General features: G+C 35.3%; 1 protein-coding gene and 1 pseudogene across 1 annotated transcript; both read right to left on the bottom strand.

Annotated features, from left to right (window-relative positions):
* Positions 1-1,520: 1,520 nt before the first annotated feature.
* Positions 1,521-3,020, bottom strand: LOC103331537 (UPF0481 protein At3g47200-like; annotated as a pseudogene).
* A 4,063-nt stretch (positions 3,021-7,083) lies between these two features.
* Positions 7,084-13,532, bottom strand: LOC107881226 (uncharacterized). The gene is made up of 5 exons (XM_089053725.1): positions 13,353-13,532; positions 13,169-13,204; positions 7,448-7,729; positions 7,297-7,365; positions 7,084-7,184 (listed from the first exon to the last, which is right to left on the bottom strand). The coding sequence occupies exons 1-5, from the start codon at positions 13,530-13,532 to the stop codon at positions 7,140-7,142; spliced, it is 612 nt and encodes a 203-aa protein (XP_088909851.1). The 3' UTR covers positions 7,084-7,139.
* Between the last annotated feature and the right edge of the window lie 2,448 nt (positions 13,533-15,980).

Below are 15,980 nucleotides of genomic sequence, written 5' to 3'. Positions count from 1 at the left end.
AGTTAGATCAACTTTCATGGCAGTTTTCTTCTTAATGTTAAAAGGGATCCCAAGTATATCCAATCTTTTGTTGATTGAAAAGAGGGTAAGCTACTATTTGAACGAAATTTATTTTGAACTATATACAATCCAAGGTACAAAAATTGAAGCAAAGCAAATGGAGTTGGTGGCCCTCTGAAAAATATATATCACCCGGGAAAAGCTCAAGGCAGCAGCAGCAGGGGTGAAGTTTAGGCCAATTGAAGATGTAACCTTTGTCATAAAAAGGGATGATCAGGTCTGTAATATTTGTAATTATTAGTTCAACTTAACATGTTTTAGAAACATGGACTTGAAGCTTATACAGTTGTCTGTGGAAGATGAGACACAAGACTTACATCTGCAATTACATTCTTAACAACTATTTGCTGTAAAGACCAGACAAAGCAGCAAGTGGCTTTGAAGCTGAAAATTCAAGATCCAAGTCTTCCAACTCTGAGTGCAATGAAAACAAGAGCATAACTCTTTCTTTATTTAATTCTAAGTGGAAATTATGTTCATTACAATCAATTCACAAGAGCTGCTCTGCAGTCTTTAACAACAATAACAGAACTAATTCGTAACACAAACTTTATGTTAAATCTATAATGTTGAGAGTTAAGCTGCATACTAGTTTTGAATCAAGCTGCAGATGTTAATCCTGCAGATTAATAGTGAAGAGAATGAAGAAATCAAAGGAGCTGAAGAACTTTCCTTTCTTGGTAATAGCTGTTATCCAACGGCTAGTTTTCTTACTATTTTGAGAAACTCTACAGCTGTCATTCTTAGCTGTCTTAGTCCTTTTCTGCTGTAACAATTTCTAGCCTAGGTGTAAGAATCGTAGCCTCCAATGACCTTGAATGGCTGGAGATGAGTCCTTGTTAGAATTCTTTGTTTCAGCATTTCATGTTTTGGATATTTTGGGAGCAAAGAAGAAAATCACAGAAAAATTGAGAGAGAGCGTTGCTCTAGAGAATGAAAAATGCTTCTGTATATTTCATATCTGTTCCACTGTTTGGTTATAATCGTTAGGCAGAGAGAAGAAAAAAAAGAGATATTCTTCCCTGTACCATATTTACAATAAGCTCAAGTTCTAGCATCCTATTAGATGCTTACACATGTCACTTAATCCTATGCTAGAGATTAAAACACTTGGACTGTGATCCAAGGGTGCACAATAAAGCTGAAGAAAAAAATAAACAACTAAAAGAAATGAAAACAGAGCAGACACAATTCCTTTAGCTCCAAAAACTCGGCTGAAGGATTACACACCAACACCTTGTGTCCTAGTTTTTAGGATCTGTTTTTTTGGCAGCTTGTGTCATGCATATGGTGTGTTTTTGGCTCTGATGCAATACATGAAAAATAGACTGAATCATTCTCATTCTCTCTGAGCTTTTCTCTACTCTGCATATGTTGCTTACAAAAGGTTTTATTTGTTCTGTAAATCAGTCACTAAAACCAGCAAGCTAAATACCAAATTCTAACATATAACACTAGCTAACTTATTTGTTCAGTTCATCACTTGAAGTAATGACTGAAATTAACATTCTGTCTATTAAGAATCACGAGTTGAACGAGCATAAAGCTTACGACTTTAGAGACTTAATGGTTCCAATGACTGAGAAAACAAGGACAACAACTCCTAGTACAGTTGAACTGCCAGTCCAGAGATCCTTGAAGTAAACTCGTTTCAGGGTTGCCACATGTCGGTTCCAAAAATTCTCATAGTGCTTATTAAGTTGTTCACAGATATCAAAATAGCAGGATTTATCGTCCATGATCTGCTCGCAAAGTCTATTAACCAGCTTGGCTACTGCTTCGTTGCTGCCTAGCATGTTAAGAATAACTTTGTTCTCAACCAGCAAAACCACATCATCCACAGTGTCCACCAGCTGATCCATAAGCAAAAAGTAATTGCAGATATAAGGTTTGTCTGGGTACAAAAACTGCTCCAAGGCCATGATGTTCCGAACAACGCATTCTGTCTCATCCTTGACACAAAATGGCGTAAGCTTCAAGTCCATATTTCTAAAACATGCCAAGTTGAACTTACATTTAGTGGCCTCATCTTTCTTTATGATTAAGGGTCCATCTTTAAGTGGCCTAAACTTCACCCCTGATGCCCTCAGCTTCTTTGCAGCATATATATTTTTGACAGGAGCACTATTGTGTTCACAATCCATTTCTTTGTCAGGACATAGAAAATGCCTAACCAAATCGGTGAAATGTTTCGGTTTTACTCTATTCTTGATGGATTTCCCCTCATTGTAATCTTTGAAGAACTCAAAGGTAAGCTCAAGCAGGGGATCATAATCAGCAGGTTCGGCTTTGTCATCTGCAGGTTTGGCTTCGTCAATCTCTATGGAATGTTCATTGCAAGGTATCCGCCAGGGGCAAGGCAAGCAGCACAGGCGGTCATTGGTACTATGAGTCTGTTCTTGTACTTCTTTGCAGGGTTGGAAACTGCGAGAGACAGGCACAGCAAAGTCATGATATAGTTCTTGAAGAAGAGAAATAAGGAAGCTGATTTTCAAACAGTATCAAGTCCTGCTCTACAGCTTTCCTCAGCCATGGTGATCTCAATATATAATCATTTTTATGATTTTCAGTTTCGTAGAAGTTCGTTAAAAAGAGCTCGATGATGAAGCAGGCATCAACCACAATTATGTTTGCAGGGTCTACGTCAAGCTCAATGGTCCCTGCATAACAACAAAGAATATTTTCTTGACGAGTCTTGATAAATTGCTCTAGTTCATCCTTACTCTTCTTACAACGTGCAAGAAAATTCTCATAATATATCTTTTTATGGGTTTCCATGTCCTTCAGTTCTGGTTTTCCATGGTGGAAAGGACCTATTGATAGTAATTGAGGAGTGTATGCTGCTTCATTTACTTTGCGGAGTTTGCTGGGGACCCTGTAGATCACCACTTGTCTGGCTGGTCCAACACTCGTACCTTGCCATGGCATTCTTCTTCATTCACAGTTTTCTTTGCGATTTCTGACGTAGTCTTTGTCCTTCTGAAAATGGAACTACAATCAGTAAGAAAGGAATCGATAGTCTTGAACCCCAACATTTAGCTGTAACAGATGTTCTATTAACAAATTTACAGCATTTGTTTGATAAATTGAGCTGGTTCCTATTTTGTTTCGTATTCATAACTGTATCAGGGTGATGATTTTGGTTCTCCAAAATCTCCCTTAAATAACCTTGTACACTCCTCATGTGGAGAAGTAAAATTTGGAGAGGAAAATGTTGGATGAACATATTTCAAGCGATATTTTTGTTCTTTTCGCACCTTAGCGACCTGAAGTGATATTTTTGGCTTCCAGTCATGCAGAAAATTTTGGGCCTGATAAGGATAAAAGAAAGAAGTTAGAACATATAGGTAGAGGACATTTATCCTACTAACTATTTTCCTCCAACTTAGATCATGGTAAGTGCTTTCTTGAACTATCTCACAAATAAACACACGCACACAGGATACATACACCCAAAAAAAAATGGCTGCAGCTGCCTCTAGTTTCTGAAAACAACATATGCATGGTAAGATGAAAGTCATACTTCCTAAGATTGAGAGACTTAGAGGTGTATAAGGTGGGAGGATGTTGGGCGTCATGTTTAGTATTATGCTTTGGACCATTGTACTCCGCAATCTCTTCATGGTTACTATTCTGCTTTGGACTACTGTACTCCACATTCTCGCAAACGGTCGACATCTTTTCGTCCCTTTGCTTTCTATCCTTTTCTGGTCATTGTTAGAAATTCAAACCATCTATAATTACAACATTGGGTTTATAAAAAGCAATTTAACGGGTAAGTGCTCTTAATTACTTGAGCTAAATAGGGCCCTTGCTAGATCCCAAAATCCCAGAGGGATTGTTAACTAGGAAAACTCAATGATCTTTAGCAGCAAAAAGGCCAAAAAAAAAAAAAAAAAAAAACCTAGAAGTCAAGATATAATTAAATAAGAAATTTATTCAAGGAAGCAATATCATATCTCTCTTACATCTGGTTTTGCATTTCCTAAACAAAAAGCAGAAAAAATTCCCATTTTTTTTTTTTCACTTTGATTTTTCTCAACTATTTTAAAAATAATAATTTTCCTTTCTCAGTCAAAATTTTAAGTATTTGTGGCCCTTTCCAACTCTAACTTTAATAATCCCTCCACAACCAAAGTTGCCATTGACAACATTTGCAGACATAGTTTCTTCATGGAGGTTTTTTCAATACATTATCATGTTACCAAGAGAGAAAATAAAAACAATGGGAATTTTTTTTCTTTTATGTTTTGATAAAAAGCTAGTGGTTCAGTAGTAAAATTAACTAAAAAAACGAAGAAGCTGTTTTGAGTAAGAGAGAACACAAATCACTTTGTGGTTGACCTCAACATATATGAAAATAGAAACATATTAAAATACAGCAAAATCAATGGATCGAGTAAAGAACCTGCTGCAAGTTTAGATTATGCTGAAAACGGAAACGGCAGGTATCTTACAGTTGCTGAACTCAGAAGTTCTTGACTACTCCTCGATCACCACAATCTTGTTCTTGTAGGCTTCTAATCCATCTTTCTGCTATTTATATTGATCACGGCATGCAAGTGTAAATTAATTAAAGTTAAACCAAGACTAAAAGAAGAGGGGATTTAAGTTTTTTTATTTTATATATTTTTTAAATAATTTTTTTTAAAGAACTTAACTTAAACAAAGACTGGCGTTAAGTAAACTAACCACGTTCAAATTTTGAGAGTTTTCCACAAAACACTCATGCACATGATTGGCTATCGCCAGGTGGCGGCAAGTACCTCCTAATTTCTAGTAATTCTCTCCAAAAATATATAAAATTCAGTAGTTCACACTTTGGACTTGAAAACAAAAACTAGTACTAGAATGCTGACCAAGGACCAAATAACGGAAACCTAATTAATTGAACTGGCTTCTGACTTTTCATAGCAATTCTTGTGATATATATAATTGCATACCTATCTGTCCCATATGGAAAAGGAAAAAAAACGTATTGCCTATCTGTCAATTGATATAAATAACTATAAGACTTTTTACATTGACAAAAAAAAGAAGACGAGACTTTTTTTATGTGGGTAAGGGGTAGAGAGGGAGATTGAACAATCATATATATATATATATATATATATATATATATATATAGGTCTTAGGACCTACAATTTTTTCTAGTGATCTAAACCGCCTATTTTTAGGTCTTCATTCATAGATCATCTCATTAAAATTTTAAATCGTTTCGACATCCAATTGTGTCTTACAAAATCAATGAACACGGTGGCAAGAAAGTACTAAAATTTCAATAACTCAATTGAGTGGTCAAATGATATCGGATTCAAGTGATTTTTTGTAGAGATGATCTTTGAATGAGTATCTACAAAATAGACGGTTTGGATTAGTGAAATACAATACATAGTGGCCCTACAAGGGGTATCCCTCAAATAAGGCACCCTCACCTGGCAGCTCATATGATCGTTATATATATATATAGGTTAGGATCGAGGGAGACACATTTTTTATATACATTATGGCAAAACACTTTTATGATATCCAATTTATGATCGTTAGATTGAAAAGTATCCAATGGCTGAGATTTCATATAGCATAAATGTACTAATTTTCTTTTTAACAATTAATAAACATTTATTTTTGATCTAAAAATAATAATTAATTAATTAATGCAAAGGACCTACTAGTGTAGTGGTTTGGAGTATTTACTCTCTCAAACAAGGTCCTGAGTTCGAGTCTTAGCATCCATGTAGTGTGTGTGAGTTTAGATACTATCGCCCCTCTCAATAGGAGGTCCTCAAAAAAAAATTAATAATAATTAATAGACATTGGAAATGACAGAACTCTAGACGGAACATACAAAAATGAGGTAAAATAAGGCACAAATTGAGTTTCATGAGCCAAAGTGACACAAATTGAGTTTCATTGAGAAAAATGATAATACAATTAAGTTTCATGGGGCCGATCAATAATTAAGCTCTTCCAATTCTGAATCAAAAGACACTCGGTTTTCTCTTATTTGTGGGTTGTCTATTACGTTGCTCATCTATTCTAGCCTTTCTTCTCAGTTTTATGTAGTGCTCAATGCTCGTCTATCATCTGCTCCAATACTTAAAACTTCATGAAGCCGCGGGTTGTTACTTAATGACATGTTACCCTATTAACAGAATTTGCATTATAGTGAACATAGTGGAAACAAGGAAATAGGATCTCCATAATTCCTTTCTATAAAATCTTAGCCTGAGAGGCTTTGGATTATTCCTTACTCGGGTTCGAATTAGGACAATCCCTGGTTCGATTCCCTCCAATGTAACAAAAAATGTAAAATTGAGGCACCAAATTTTAGATGCTACGTAGGATTCTGCCACTGTGGCCACATTTCCTGCAGAGTTTAGCAGACGCAGATTTTGACTTCGGGCTGGAGGCTGAATTTTGGTCTGAATCCTCCTTTCATGTCATCTGTAGAAAAGAAATTAGTGAATTTGTATTCATCTATTTGATTGAAAATGAATTTTTTTTAATAATGAAATTAGTCAGCGCACATAACAGGCTAAACCGTGGGTGGGCATCTATACCTCAAACGTCATTTATTTTATTTTTTTCCCTTTATTTTTTCGTGTAAGATTCATTGGAAAGACAGTCATCGAAATGTGTCCAGTCCAAACACCAAGTTTTAAACTGGGCGTTCACTATCTTTCCAATGATGACATTTCGATGAGTATAAAAGCAAAAACAAAATAAAGCTGGGTTTTTTTTGTTGTGCCAGACTCCCAGTTTTTTTCCCTTTATACTCATTGAAATGTCTATTTTTCACCCATAAAAACCCCACTTTAAAACATAAATACGAACTAGATCATTTTGTCCAGAACAGAACACATACTCAGATTTCTGCATAAATGCAGATTTCATCAACATCCATCTCATTCTTTGGCATTCAGTTCTATAATCAGCTTTAAACACCAAAACAGTCCCAAATTTAAGATAAAATGACTATTATCCCCTCAACAAACTCATAATTATCCAACACACCCAACTACCAAGGCCACAAACTTGAAAGTAGAAACTTACCCAACTTCCACTTCAACCCAAAATTACTCTGAGTTCTCTGTAGGTTCTGCCCAAGGTAGATTCTTCACCTGCTGTATTTGCATGTCATCAAATAACATCCGAAATCCCTTACACAATCTCACTTAAATCAATGTACATTGTACTAGAATTCCAGCAGCAAGTATGGCGAACAAATCTTACCTTAACAGCTCCAAAGTAATCCTCAACCTTCAATGAGCTGCCTAGTGACCACCATTCTCCCAAAACACACTTGGAAACAAGAGATTAAAGCTTAATCAGTCACTAGAAAGAGAAAAATTTCGAAACTTAACCAAATCCAAGAATGGTTTACCTTATCTTGTAGAGCTCGTTCATACGATCCTAAAGGCGAAAGCGGCACAAGAATTGGAGTTGTAGAATGAAAGTTATGGTAGAAAGAAGTTTGAAGGAGAAAGAAGGGAGAGAATGGTTTTCTGGAAAGATAGTCGTGAAGTAGGAGCCGAACTGGAACCTCATCCTTCAAAGGCTTGGTGTATATTTGTCCTACTCGTAACGACCCCGACCTTGCGTCATGGAAAGTGGCTGAAACTCGTGAAGAGAAACTCGAGAAACTTGTTTCCCCCTGTTTTTTCCTCTTTAGAATCACCAACACGCAACTCTTAGAGCTTTTTCCACTTTGAGGGGGGAGGAAGCCATTGTTCTTCCCCCCTCTCCCCTCTTCTCTTCCTCCTTTCACCTCTTCCCTCATTTTCACAGACAAAGGGTTTTCCCTATTTGTCTTAGTTTTGTTATGATTTTCATCCAACCATTATAGGCGGCTGAGGCTCGTGTCGGATCTTCACATTTCAAGTCGAATCTCCACCACCATCTTTTTTGCAATTTCTTTCTGTTTCGAATAAGTTGCAAAGACTCTTTGGGTTCTCTGTGTAGTTTTCACCTCTCCTTTTGTGAGAGTTTTTCATCTCTCCTTTGTGAGAGCTTTTCATCTCTTCTTTGTGAGAGTTTTATTTGTATTGTTATGGCTTAGTTTTGTCAAGCTTTTTATTATTCTAAGTTTGCAATCTTAGTTGGGATGCCTATGCCAGAGTTTCTTCGATCCTACCTGATCGTTAGTGGAGACGCACCAGCTTATTTTTAATTTTGATATTAGACTGCTCCGTTATTGTAATGGCCTTTGTTGTTCGTTTGTATGGCCATTTGTGGCTAGTGGCTTTTTTAGCTGAATTATGAATGCAATCATAGAATTTCTCAAAAAAAAAGAATCACCAACACGCACATGTCCTTTCAATCCTATTCCAAAGTCTCAGAAACATGGTCTTTATTTGGCATTTATGCTAATTTAATAATGAATCAAGAGCAAATTGACAATAACTAAGAAAAGAAGAAGCAAGTAACCACTGGCGGACCCAAGAATTTTTTAGCTGAGGTGCAATTTTGAAAGGTTAAAAACTCTTTATGGATTGAACATCTAAGGCTTTTTACCTAGATTGACCTTAGGTCCCTTCATGCATTCATATCATACATGAAAAATTGTTCTATGTAAAAATATTGACTTAAGTAAAAAATGGTTTTTCGGAATAATCATTTTCTCAAGATAATTTTTGGCGGCTTTTATTCCTTACACATCAAATAAGAAAACTTGATTTTATGGGATTTTATTATGAAGTATATATTGACTTAATGAGCTATCGTTTTTAGCCTAAATCATATTTTGCACTAAAACCGATTTTTCAAATTTTGATTTGAGGGGAATTTGATTTTCTAGTATTTTTATTTGAATCCAAATGGGGGGTACTTCCTTATTTATATTGTAAACTTAAGTAAATGGAGTAATATAAAAATAAATGAAAGTAAAAAGACAAAGACATTTACTTAAATGTTGAAGATGGAATTAAGAAGCAAATGGGCAATTTCAAGCACCAACAATAGTTTTTCTGGCGAGGAGAGGTGCAGCTGCACCTCTTCGCTCCTTAACAGATCCGCTAGTGCAAGTAACAAGCAAATAAATGTACCTTGCGCTGCATTACAAGAGCAATCTCTCTTGCATCAATTTCTCCCAGGCCACTCATTTCTACAATGGAATATTCTTTTACTAATTTTACTTGTATCTCAATTTTTATTTTCCCTTTCTTTCTCCATCCCCTTCCACTAAAACCTAAAAAGGGGCTCTCAAGTTCTAAAATGATAACCATTACAACAGGAAGAACCTATATACATGAGCAATATGTACGTTTTGTACTAGGAAAGAAATTTGGGGAGGCACTTATATATAAATTTGGGCGATAAAGCTAATGATGGGATTAAATAAGTTTGTTTAGCTACAGACAAGTCGTTCACATGTTTCATCTGAATTTACAAAGACCACACATACAGCTGTTACGAAACTGAAAAGGTAATTGAAGCAACTTATCAATTTTCATGTGATTTCACGTGATCGAATATTCTAAATTTGATTTTTAACGTGCACTTCCCCATGCATCAAGAGGCTTTCAAATAAGTTTATCTAGATAAAAAAAATTTGTAAAATACCTTTAAGTCCATTGTTTTAACGAGATTATTTTGAAGCTTGTCGAACTGAAAACAAATGCTTAACTAATTTTGCGTGAATACACAAAGGAAATGCATGCTTAATTTTTTTTTAAACACTAATTGAACACTATACGTCACGTTCTTAATATCTATAAGATTTCATGTCATAGAATATTTTGCATTAGACTATTTCTTAAAGAAGAAATCTTACAAATTGATAATTACAAAATTCATGCGTCTGGTTTTTTATATATATATATTTTTTATTTTGGTCGAAGTTTCAATTCATTGCAATCCCCCCCAAAAGGGTAGAGAATAGTACAAACAAAGCCATGCAAAAACACAGGCCAGAAAACTAACAGGAAACAGAAAGGAACAAATCTAGCTAAAACCATCATAGTATAGCATGAAGATTTGAAATACGTTGGTCAGCAAACACTTGTAGGTCAACAAACCAAGCCAAATATCCCTCAAAACATATCCCACCCAAGATTCACTAACAGAACCATAATTAACTCAACCAATACATCCAATGCACATTATGGAACACTTTTATGATCGTTAGATTGAAAAGTATCCAATGGCTGAGATTGCATATAGCATAAATGTACTAATTTTCTTTTTAACAATTAATAAACATTTATTTTGTATCTAAAAACAATAATTAATAGACATTAAAAATGACAAAACTCTAGACGGAACATATGGAAATGAGGTAAAGTGAGACAAATTGAGTTTTAGAGGGTAAAGTGACACAAATTGAGTTTGATTGAGAAAATGACAATTAAGTTTCATGGGGCCAATCAATAATTAAGTTCCTCAAAAGACACTCGATCGGTTTTCTCTTATATGTGGGTTGTCTATTACGTTCCTCATCTATTCTAGCCTTCTTCTCAGTTTTATGTAGTGCTCAATGCTCGTCTATCACATCTGCTCCAATACTTCAAACTTCATGAAGCCGCGGGTTGTTACTTAATGACATGTTACCCTATTAACTGAATTTGCATTATAGTGACCATAGTGGAAACAAGGAAATAGGATCTCCATAATTTGGTGCTGTGGTTCGCTATAAAATCCGTGCCTGAGAGGCTTTGGATCATTCCTTACTCGGGTTCAGATTTGGGACAAGCCCAGATTTGATTCCCTCCAATGTAACCAAAAAAATGTAAAGTTGGGGCACCAAATTTTAGATGCTACAAGGATTCTGGCACTCTGGCCACGTTCCCTGCAGAGTTTAGCAGACTCAGATTTAGACTTTGGGCTGGAGGCTGAATTTTGGTCTGAATCCTCCTTTCATGTCTTCTGTAGAAAAGAAATTAGCGAATTTGTATTCATCTATTTGATTGAAAATGAATTTTTTTATAATGAAATTAGTCACTTAACAGGCTAAACTGTGGGAGCGCATCTATACCTCAGAAGTCATTTATTTTATTTTTTTGTGTAAGATTCATTTCTTGGAAGTTTAGCAGATGGGAAAAACTCACACATATGGTTACCATAAAGGCTTGAACTCAGAACCGCTTTGAAGTAAATCAAAGACATGAGTCAATCCAACTAACACTCTATGGATTTAAAATTGATTGGATATCAATATTGTCATGCTCGGAAAATGAGCATGTAACAGTGCCATGCTCTATCAACAACACAATACTACAATGTTAAAACTAAATATTATAACACCATGTTCTCAATTGAACATTAGGCTTTTGAGTTAGAAATAAGACTTTGAAAACGGTGCGGAAATGTAAATAAACTCGTTATATTCACAAGCAACCTTTTATTTACAAAACCCACAAGAGTACAAAATTTACAGTAAGTTCCAACAACAAAACAGGCTTCTTCAAAGGCCACCCCAGCTAGGTTTGAAAATAAGAATAAAGTTAACACTATAAGAGGAAAGAATATAGTTACATCTGCAGCAACGCTGTATTTATAGGAATGGGAACTGCTCTTTTTGCATCATATTTTGCCATGAATAGACAAATTCTCACCACTTGCCGTCAGCCCACAATCAGATAGCCGTACATTTATTTATTATCCTCCATTTGCCTTTGTCTATACAATTCCCTCTATAGTGTTGTAGACTCCTCTTCTTTATTGGCTGCACCCATTTTCTTATTCATTTATTCAATCCTTGAGCTTGCTTAAAAGCTTGGTGCGGCACTCCAAGCTTCATTTTCAATATCTGCTGGTTATTGCTTCTTCTTTTCTAGGTTGGGCAACACCTCAAGCATAAGTTTGCTTATTTTTCTCCGGTGATGGCTGCACTTATGAAAGATGTACCTAAATAAGGCGCAAACAATATAAATTTAGGGATAACATATGTAATAATTATGTGTTTATCATTAGGCCAATTCTAGCTCTTAGGATAGTCTCTGATCATGTGGTTCTGCTCTGGACTAATAAAAGAAATCAAAGACTTCAATTAAAAACAGAAACTTCAGTTTTGTTAAATAAATCAGGCAGGAACAACTTGACTTTGGAAAATCACTAAAAATCCATTTTGATTCGAAATGACGTAAAAATTTCCAGTTAAGGAAGCAAGACAAAGACTAAATCCAAAACAGAATAGGCTGCAGAGTTTTCTGTTTTCTGCAGAATAATTCCAACTTTGAAAATTTGCCAAAAATCCAATTTAACTCCAATTTGAATGAAATCATATTTGAATTGAAATACTCATCGAAATGTCTATTTTTCACCCATCAAAAACCCAGTTTAAAACATAAACACGGACTAGATCATTTTGTCCAGAACAGAACACATACTCAGATTTCTGCATAAATGCAGATTTCTCAACATCCATCTCATTCTTTGGCATTCAGTTCTAATCAGCTTTAAACACCAAAACAGTCCCAAATTTAAGATAAAATGACTATTATCCCCTCAACAAACTCATAATTATTCAACACACCCAACTACCAAAGGCCACAAACTTGAAAGTAGAAACTTACCCAACTTCCACTTCAACAAAAAATTACTCTGAGTTCTCTGTAGGTTCAGCCCAAGGTAGATTCTTCACCTAGTGAATTTGCATGTCATCAAATAACATCCGAAATCACTTACACAATCTCACTTAAATCAATGTACATTGTACTAGAATTCCGACAGCAAGTATGGCAAACAAATCTTACCTTAACAGGCTCCAAAGTAATCCTCAACCTTCAATGAGCTGCCTAGTAGTGATCACCATTCTCCCAAACCACACTTGGAAACAAGAGACTTACCCAACTCATAATTATCCAACACACGCAACTACCAAGGCCACAAACTTGAAAGTAGAAACTTACCCAACTTCCACTTCAACCCAAAATTACTCTGAGTTCTCTGTAGGTTCAGCCCAAAGTAGGTAGATTCTTCACAATCTCACTTAAATCAATGTACACTGTACTAGAATTCCAGCACCGAGTATGGCGAACAAGTATGACCATTCTCCCAAGCCACACTTGGAAACAAGAGATTAAAACGTAATCAGTCACTAACTCAGAAAGAGGAAATTTTCGAAACTTAACAAAATCCAAGCATGGTTAACCTTATTGTGTAGAGCTCGTTTAATCACATCCAAAATATTTTCTCCAAAATTCTACAAATAGTTTTAAAACACCATAAAATTTCCAAGGTCTCACAAACATGATCTTTATTTGGCATTTATGCTAAATCTAATAATGAATCAAGAGCAAATTGACAATAACTGAGAAAAAAAGAAGCAAGTAACAAGCAAATAAATGTACCTTGCGCTGCATTACAATAGCAGTCTCTCTTGCATCAATTTCTCCCATGCCACTCATTTCTACAATGGAATATTCTTTTACTAATTTTACATGTATCTCAATTTTTATTTTCCCTTTTTTTCTCCATCTCCTTCCACTAAAACCTAAAAACGGGCTCTCGAGTTCTAAAATGATAACCATTACAAAAGGAAGAACCTATATACATGAGCAATATTTACGTTTTGTACTAGGAAAGAAATTTTGGGAGGCACTTATATATAAATTTGGGCGATAAAGCCGATGATGGGGTTAAATAAGTTTGTTTAGCTACAGACAAGTCGTTCACATGTTTCATCTGAATTTACAAAGACCACACATATAGCTGTTACGAAACTGAAAAGGTAACTGAAGCAACTTATCAATTTTCATGTCATTTCACGTGATCGAATATTCTAAATTTGATTTTTAACGTGCACTTCCCCGTGCATCAAGAGGCTTTCAAATAACATTAGATAGATAAAGAAATTTTGTAAAATACCTTCAAGTCCATTGTTTTAAAGAGATTAGTTTGGCGACAAACTTCAATGAAGTTTGTCGAACTGAAAACAAATCCTTAACTGATTTTGCTTGAATACACAAAGAAAATGCATGCTTAATTTATTTATAAAAACGCTAATTGAACACTCGACATCACGTTCTTAATATCTATAAGATTTCATGTCATAGAATATTCTGCATTAAACTATGTTTTAAAGAAGAAATCTTACAAATTGATAATTACAAAATTCATGCGTCGGGCAAAAGGGCAGAGAATAGTACAAATAAAGCCAGGCAAAAATATCGCCAGTAAAACCAACAGGAAACAAAGAGGAACAAATCTAGCTAAAATCATCACAGTGTAGCATGAAGATCATGTTCCTGAGCAAAAAAAAAAAAACTAAAACTAAAACTAAAACGGCAAAAGCCAACATGAAGGAATTTAGCCTACATAAAGGCATATAGCCCACAAAGAGGTATTACACCCACATTAGGCATAAAGCCCACATTAAACATAAAATACATTTATTAAAAAAAAAAAATTTAAAAAAAAAACACAAGAAACCTAGCCGCTACAACCAAAGAGAAACTCCAAGCCGCCACTAGCAAAGAGAAACTCCACAACTGTAGATGGGCAAACCACCAATCATGACTATGAAGAACCAAATACCTGTAGGTTAGTAAATCAAGGCCAAATATCCCTCAAAACATAGCCCACCCAAGATTCACTAATAGAACCAGAATTAACTCAACCAATACATCTAATTTGATTGGATGGGGATGCATGAAGAAATACTAAGTTGTCCCATATCAAATATGGAATTCTAGTTCTTCCCAGAATTGGGGATACTTTATAATACGTATAAAATAATCACAAAGATTTTATTTCAGTTAATTTCCATTTACTGATTTCATCTTTTATGGAATCGACCCCCCCCCTTCGACAGACAAGAATATGAGCTCAACATGTCCGGAAGCACAAGAGAACGTTCTTTTGCTGATATTATTACCGTATTCGACATCGGGTCATTCATAACATTACTATACCTTCCTTATTTATTGCGGGTTGGTTATTCGTCAAAGACAGTTTAGCTTACGATGTATTTGAAGCCCTCATCCAAACGCAGTATTTTACGTAAAGTCGACAAGGAATTCCATTAATAATCGCCGCTTTGATCCTTTGGAACAACTCGATGAATTTAGTAGATCTTTTAGGAGGCCCCAATGACTATAGATAGAACCTATCCAATTTTTACAGATCGATGGTTGGTGTTCACGGACTAGCTGTACCTACCATTTTTTTTTAGGGTCAATATCAGCAATGCAGTTCATCCAACGATAAACTAATCCAAATCATAGAGCTACTACACAATCAAACCCGAACGAACAAAGTGTTGAATTGAATCGTACCAGTCTCTACTGGGGGTTATTACTCATTTTTGTACTTGCTGTTTTATTTTCCTTTGTTCCCAACTCACTAGTGGAACAATGGTCAGGGGAAAAGCTAAGAAGATAAGCAAACTGTCATATAAATTGGAAGTTTTGTATCAGAGACTGAAAATACATGACTTCATCTCACCCACTGGTGTTATCATTATTGTTAAATGATTTCCATTAAAAATAATGAAATTTTTTAATATGATTAAACATAAGTCATTTGAATGTTCCTAAACATTCCAAAGAAAAATTATCGTAATCATATTGGTGTGACTTAATTTCCCAATTTGCTAGGGAATTGTTGGCATGAGATGACGTTTTCCGTATTGATTGATTATAATTTGTTTCCTTTCCTATTTCTGATTTCCTACTGTAATTAGAATAAGGAGTTATAGTTTTACTTAGCCTCCAAGGTTACCTGGCCTTCAAGGTGCATCCTACAAGGAGATGAATAGACAGAAAATTCCCACAATATTTCCCTTATTTTAGCATTGTATCGGAGCAACGATCTTGTGGTTGCTGCTCTATCTAAACCCTAGCCGTCGCTGCCTTGGGTGATCAAGACATGCCAATCACATCCCATGAAGGTAGCTCCATCAACTCCTCTACCACCTTCCACATGATCTTAGAAGAATGGATCTCCAAAACAACCCAGTTACTGAATCAGGCCCATAC

This window comes from Prunus mume, linkage group LG5, assembly GCF_029339155.1.
Source record: "Prunus mume cultivar Tortuosa linkage group LG5, ASM2933915v1, whole genome shotgun sequence".
NCBI lineage: Eukaryota > Viridiplantae > Streptophyta > Magnoliopsida > Rosales > Rosaceae > Prunus > Prunus mume.
The sequence above is the reverse complement of the archived record's forward strand: the minus strand, read 5'-3'. Positions and strand labels throughout refer to the sequence as shown.

Coding starts and splice junctions, on each gene's coding strand:
- LOC107881226 (XM_089053725.1), bottom strand. CDS start 13,532: ATGGTTATCATTTTAGAACTCGAGAGCCCGTTTTTAGGTTTTAGTGGA. Junction 7,366..7,447: donor AACGAGCTCTACAAGATAAG/GTAAACCATTCT, acceptor CTTGTTTCCAAG/TGTGTTTTGGGAGAATGGTG. Junction 7,185..7,296: donor ATTACTTTGGAGCTGTTAAG/GTAAGATTTGTT, acceptor CAAATACAGCAG/GTGAAGAATCTACCTTGGGC.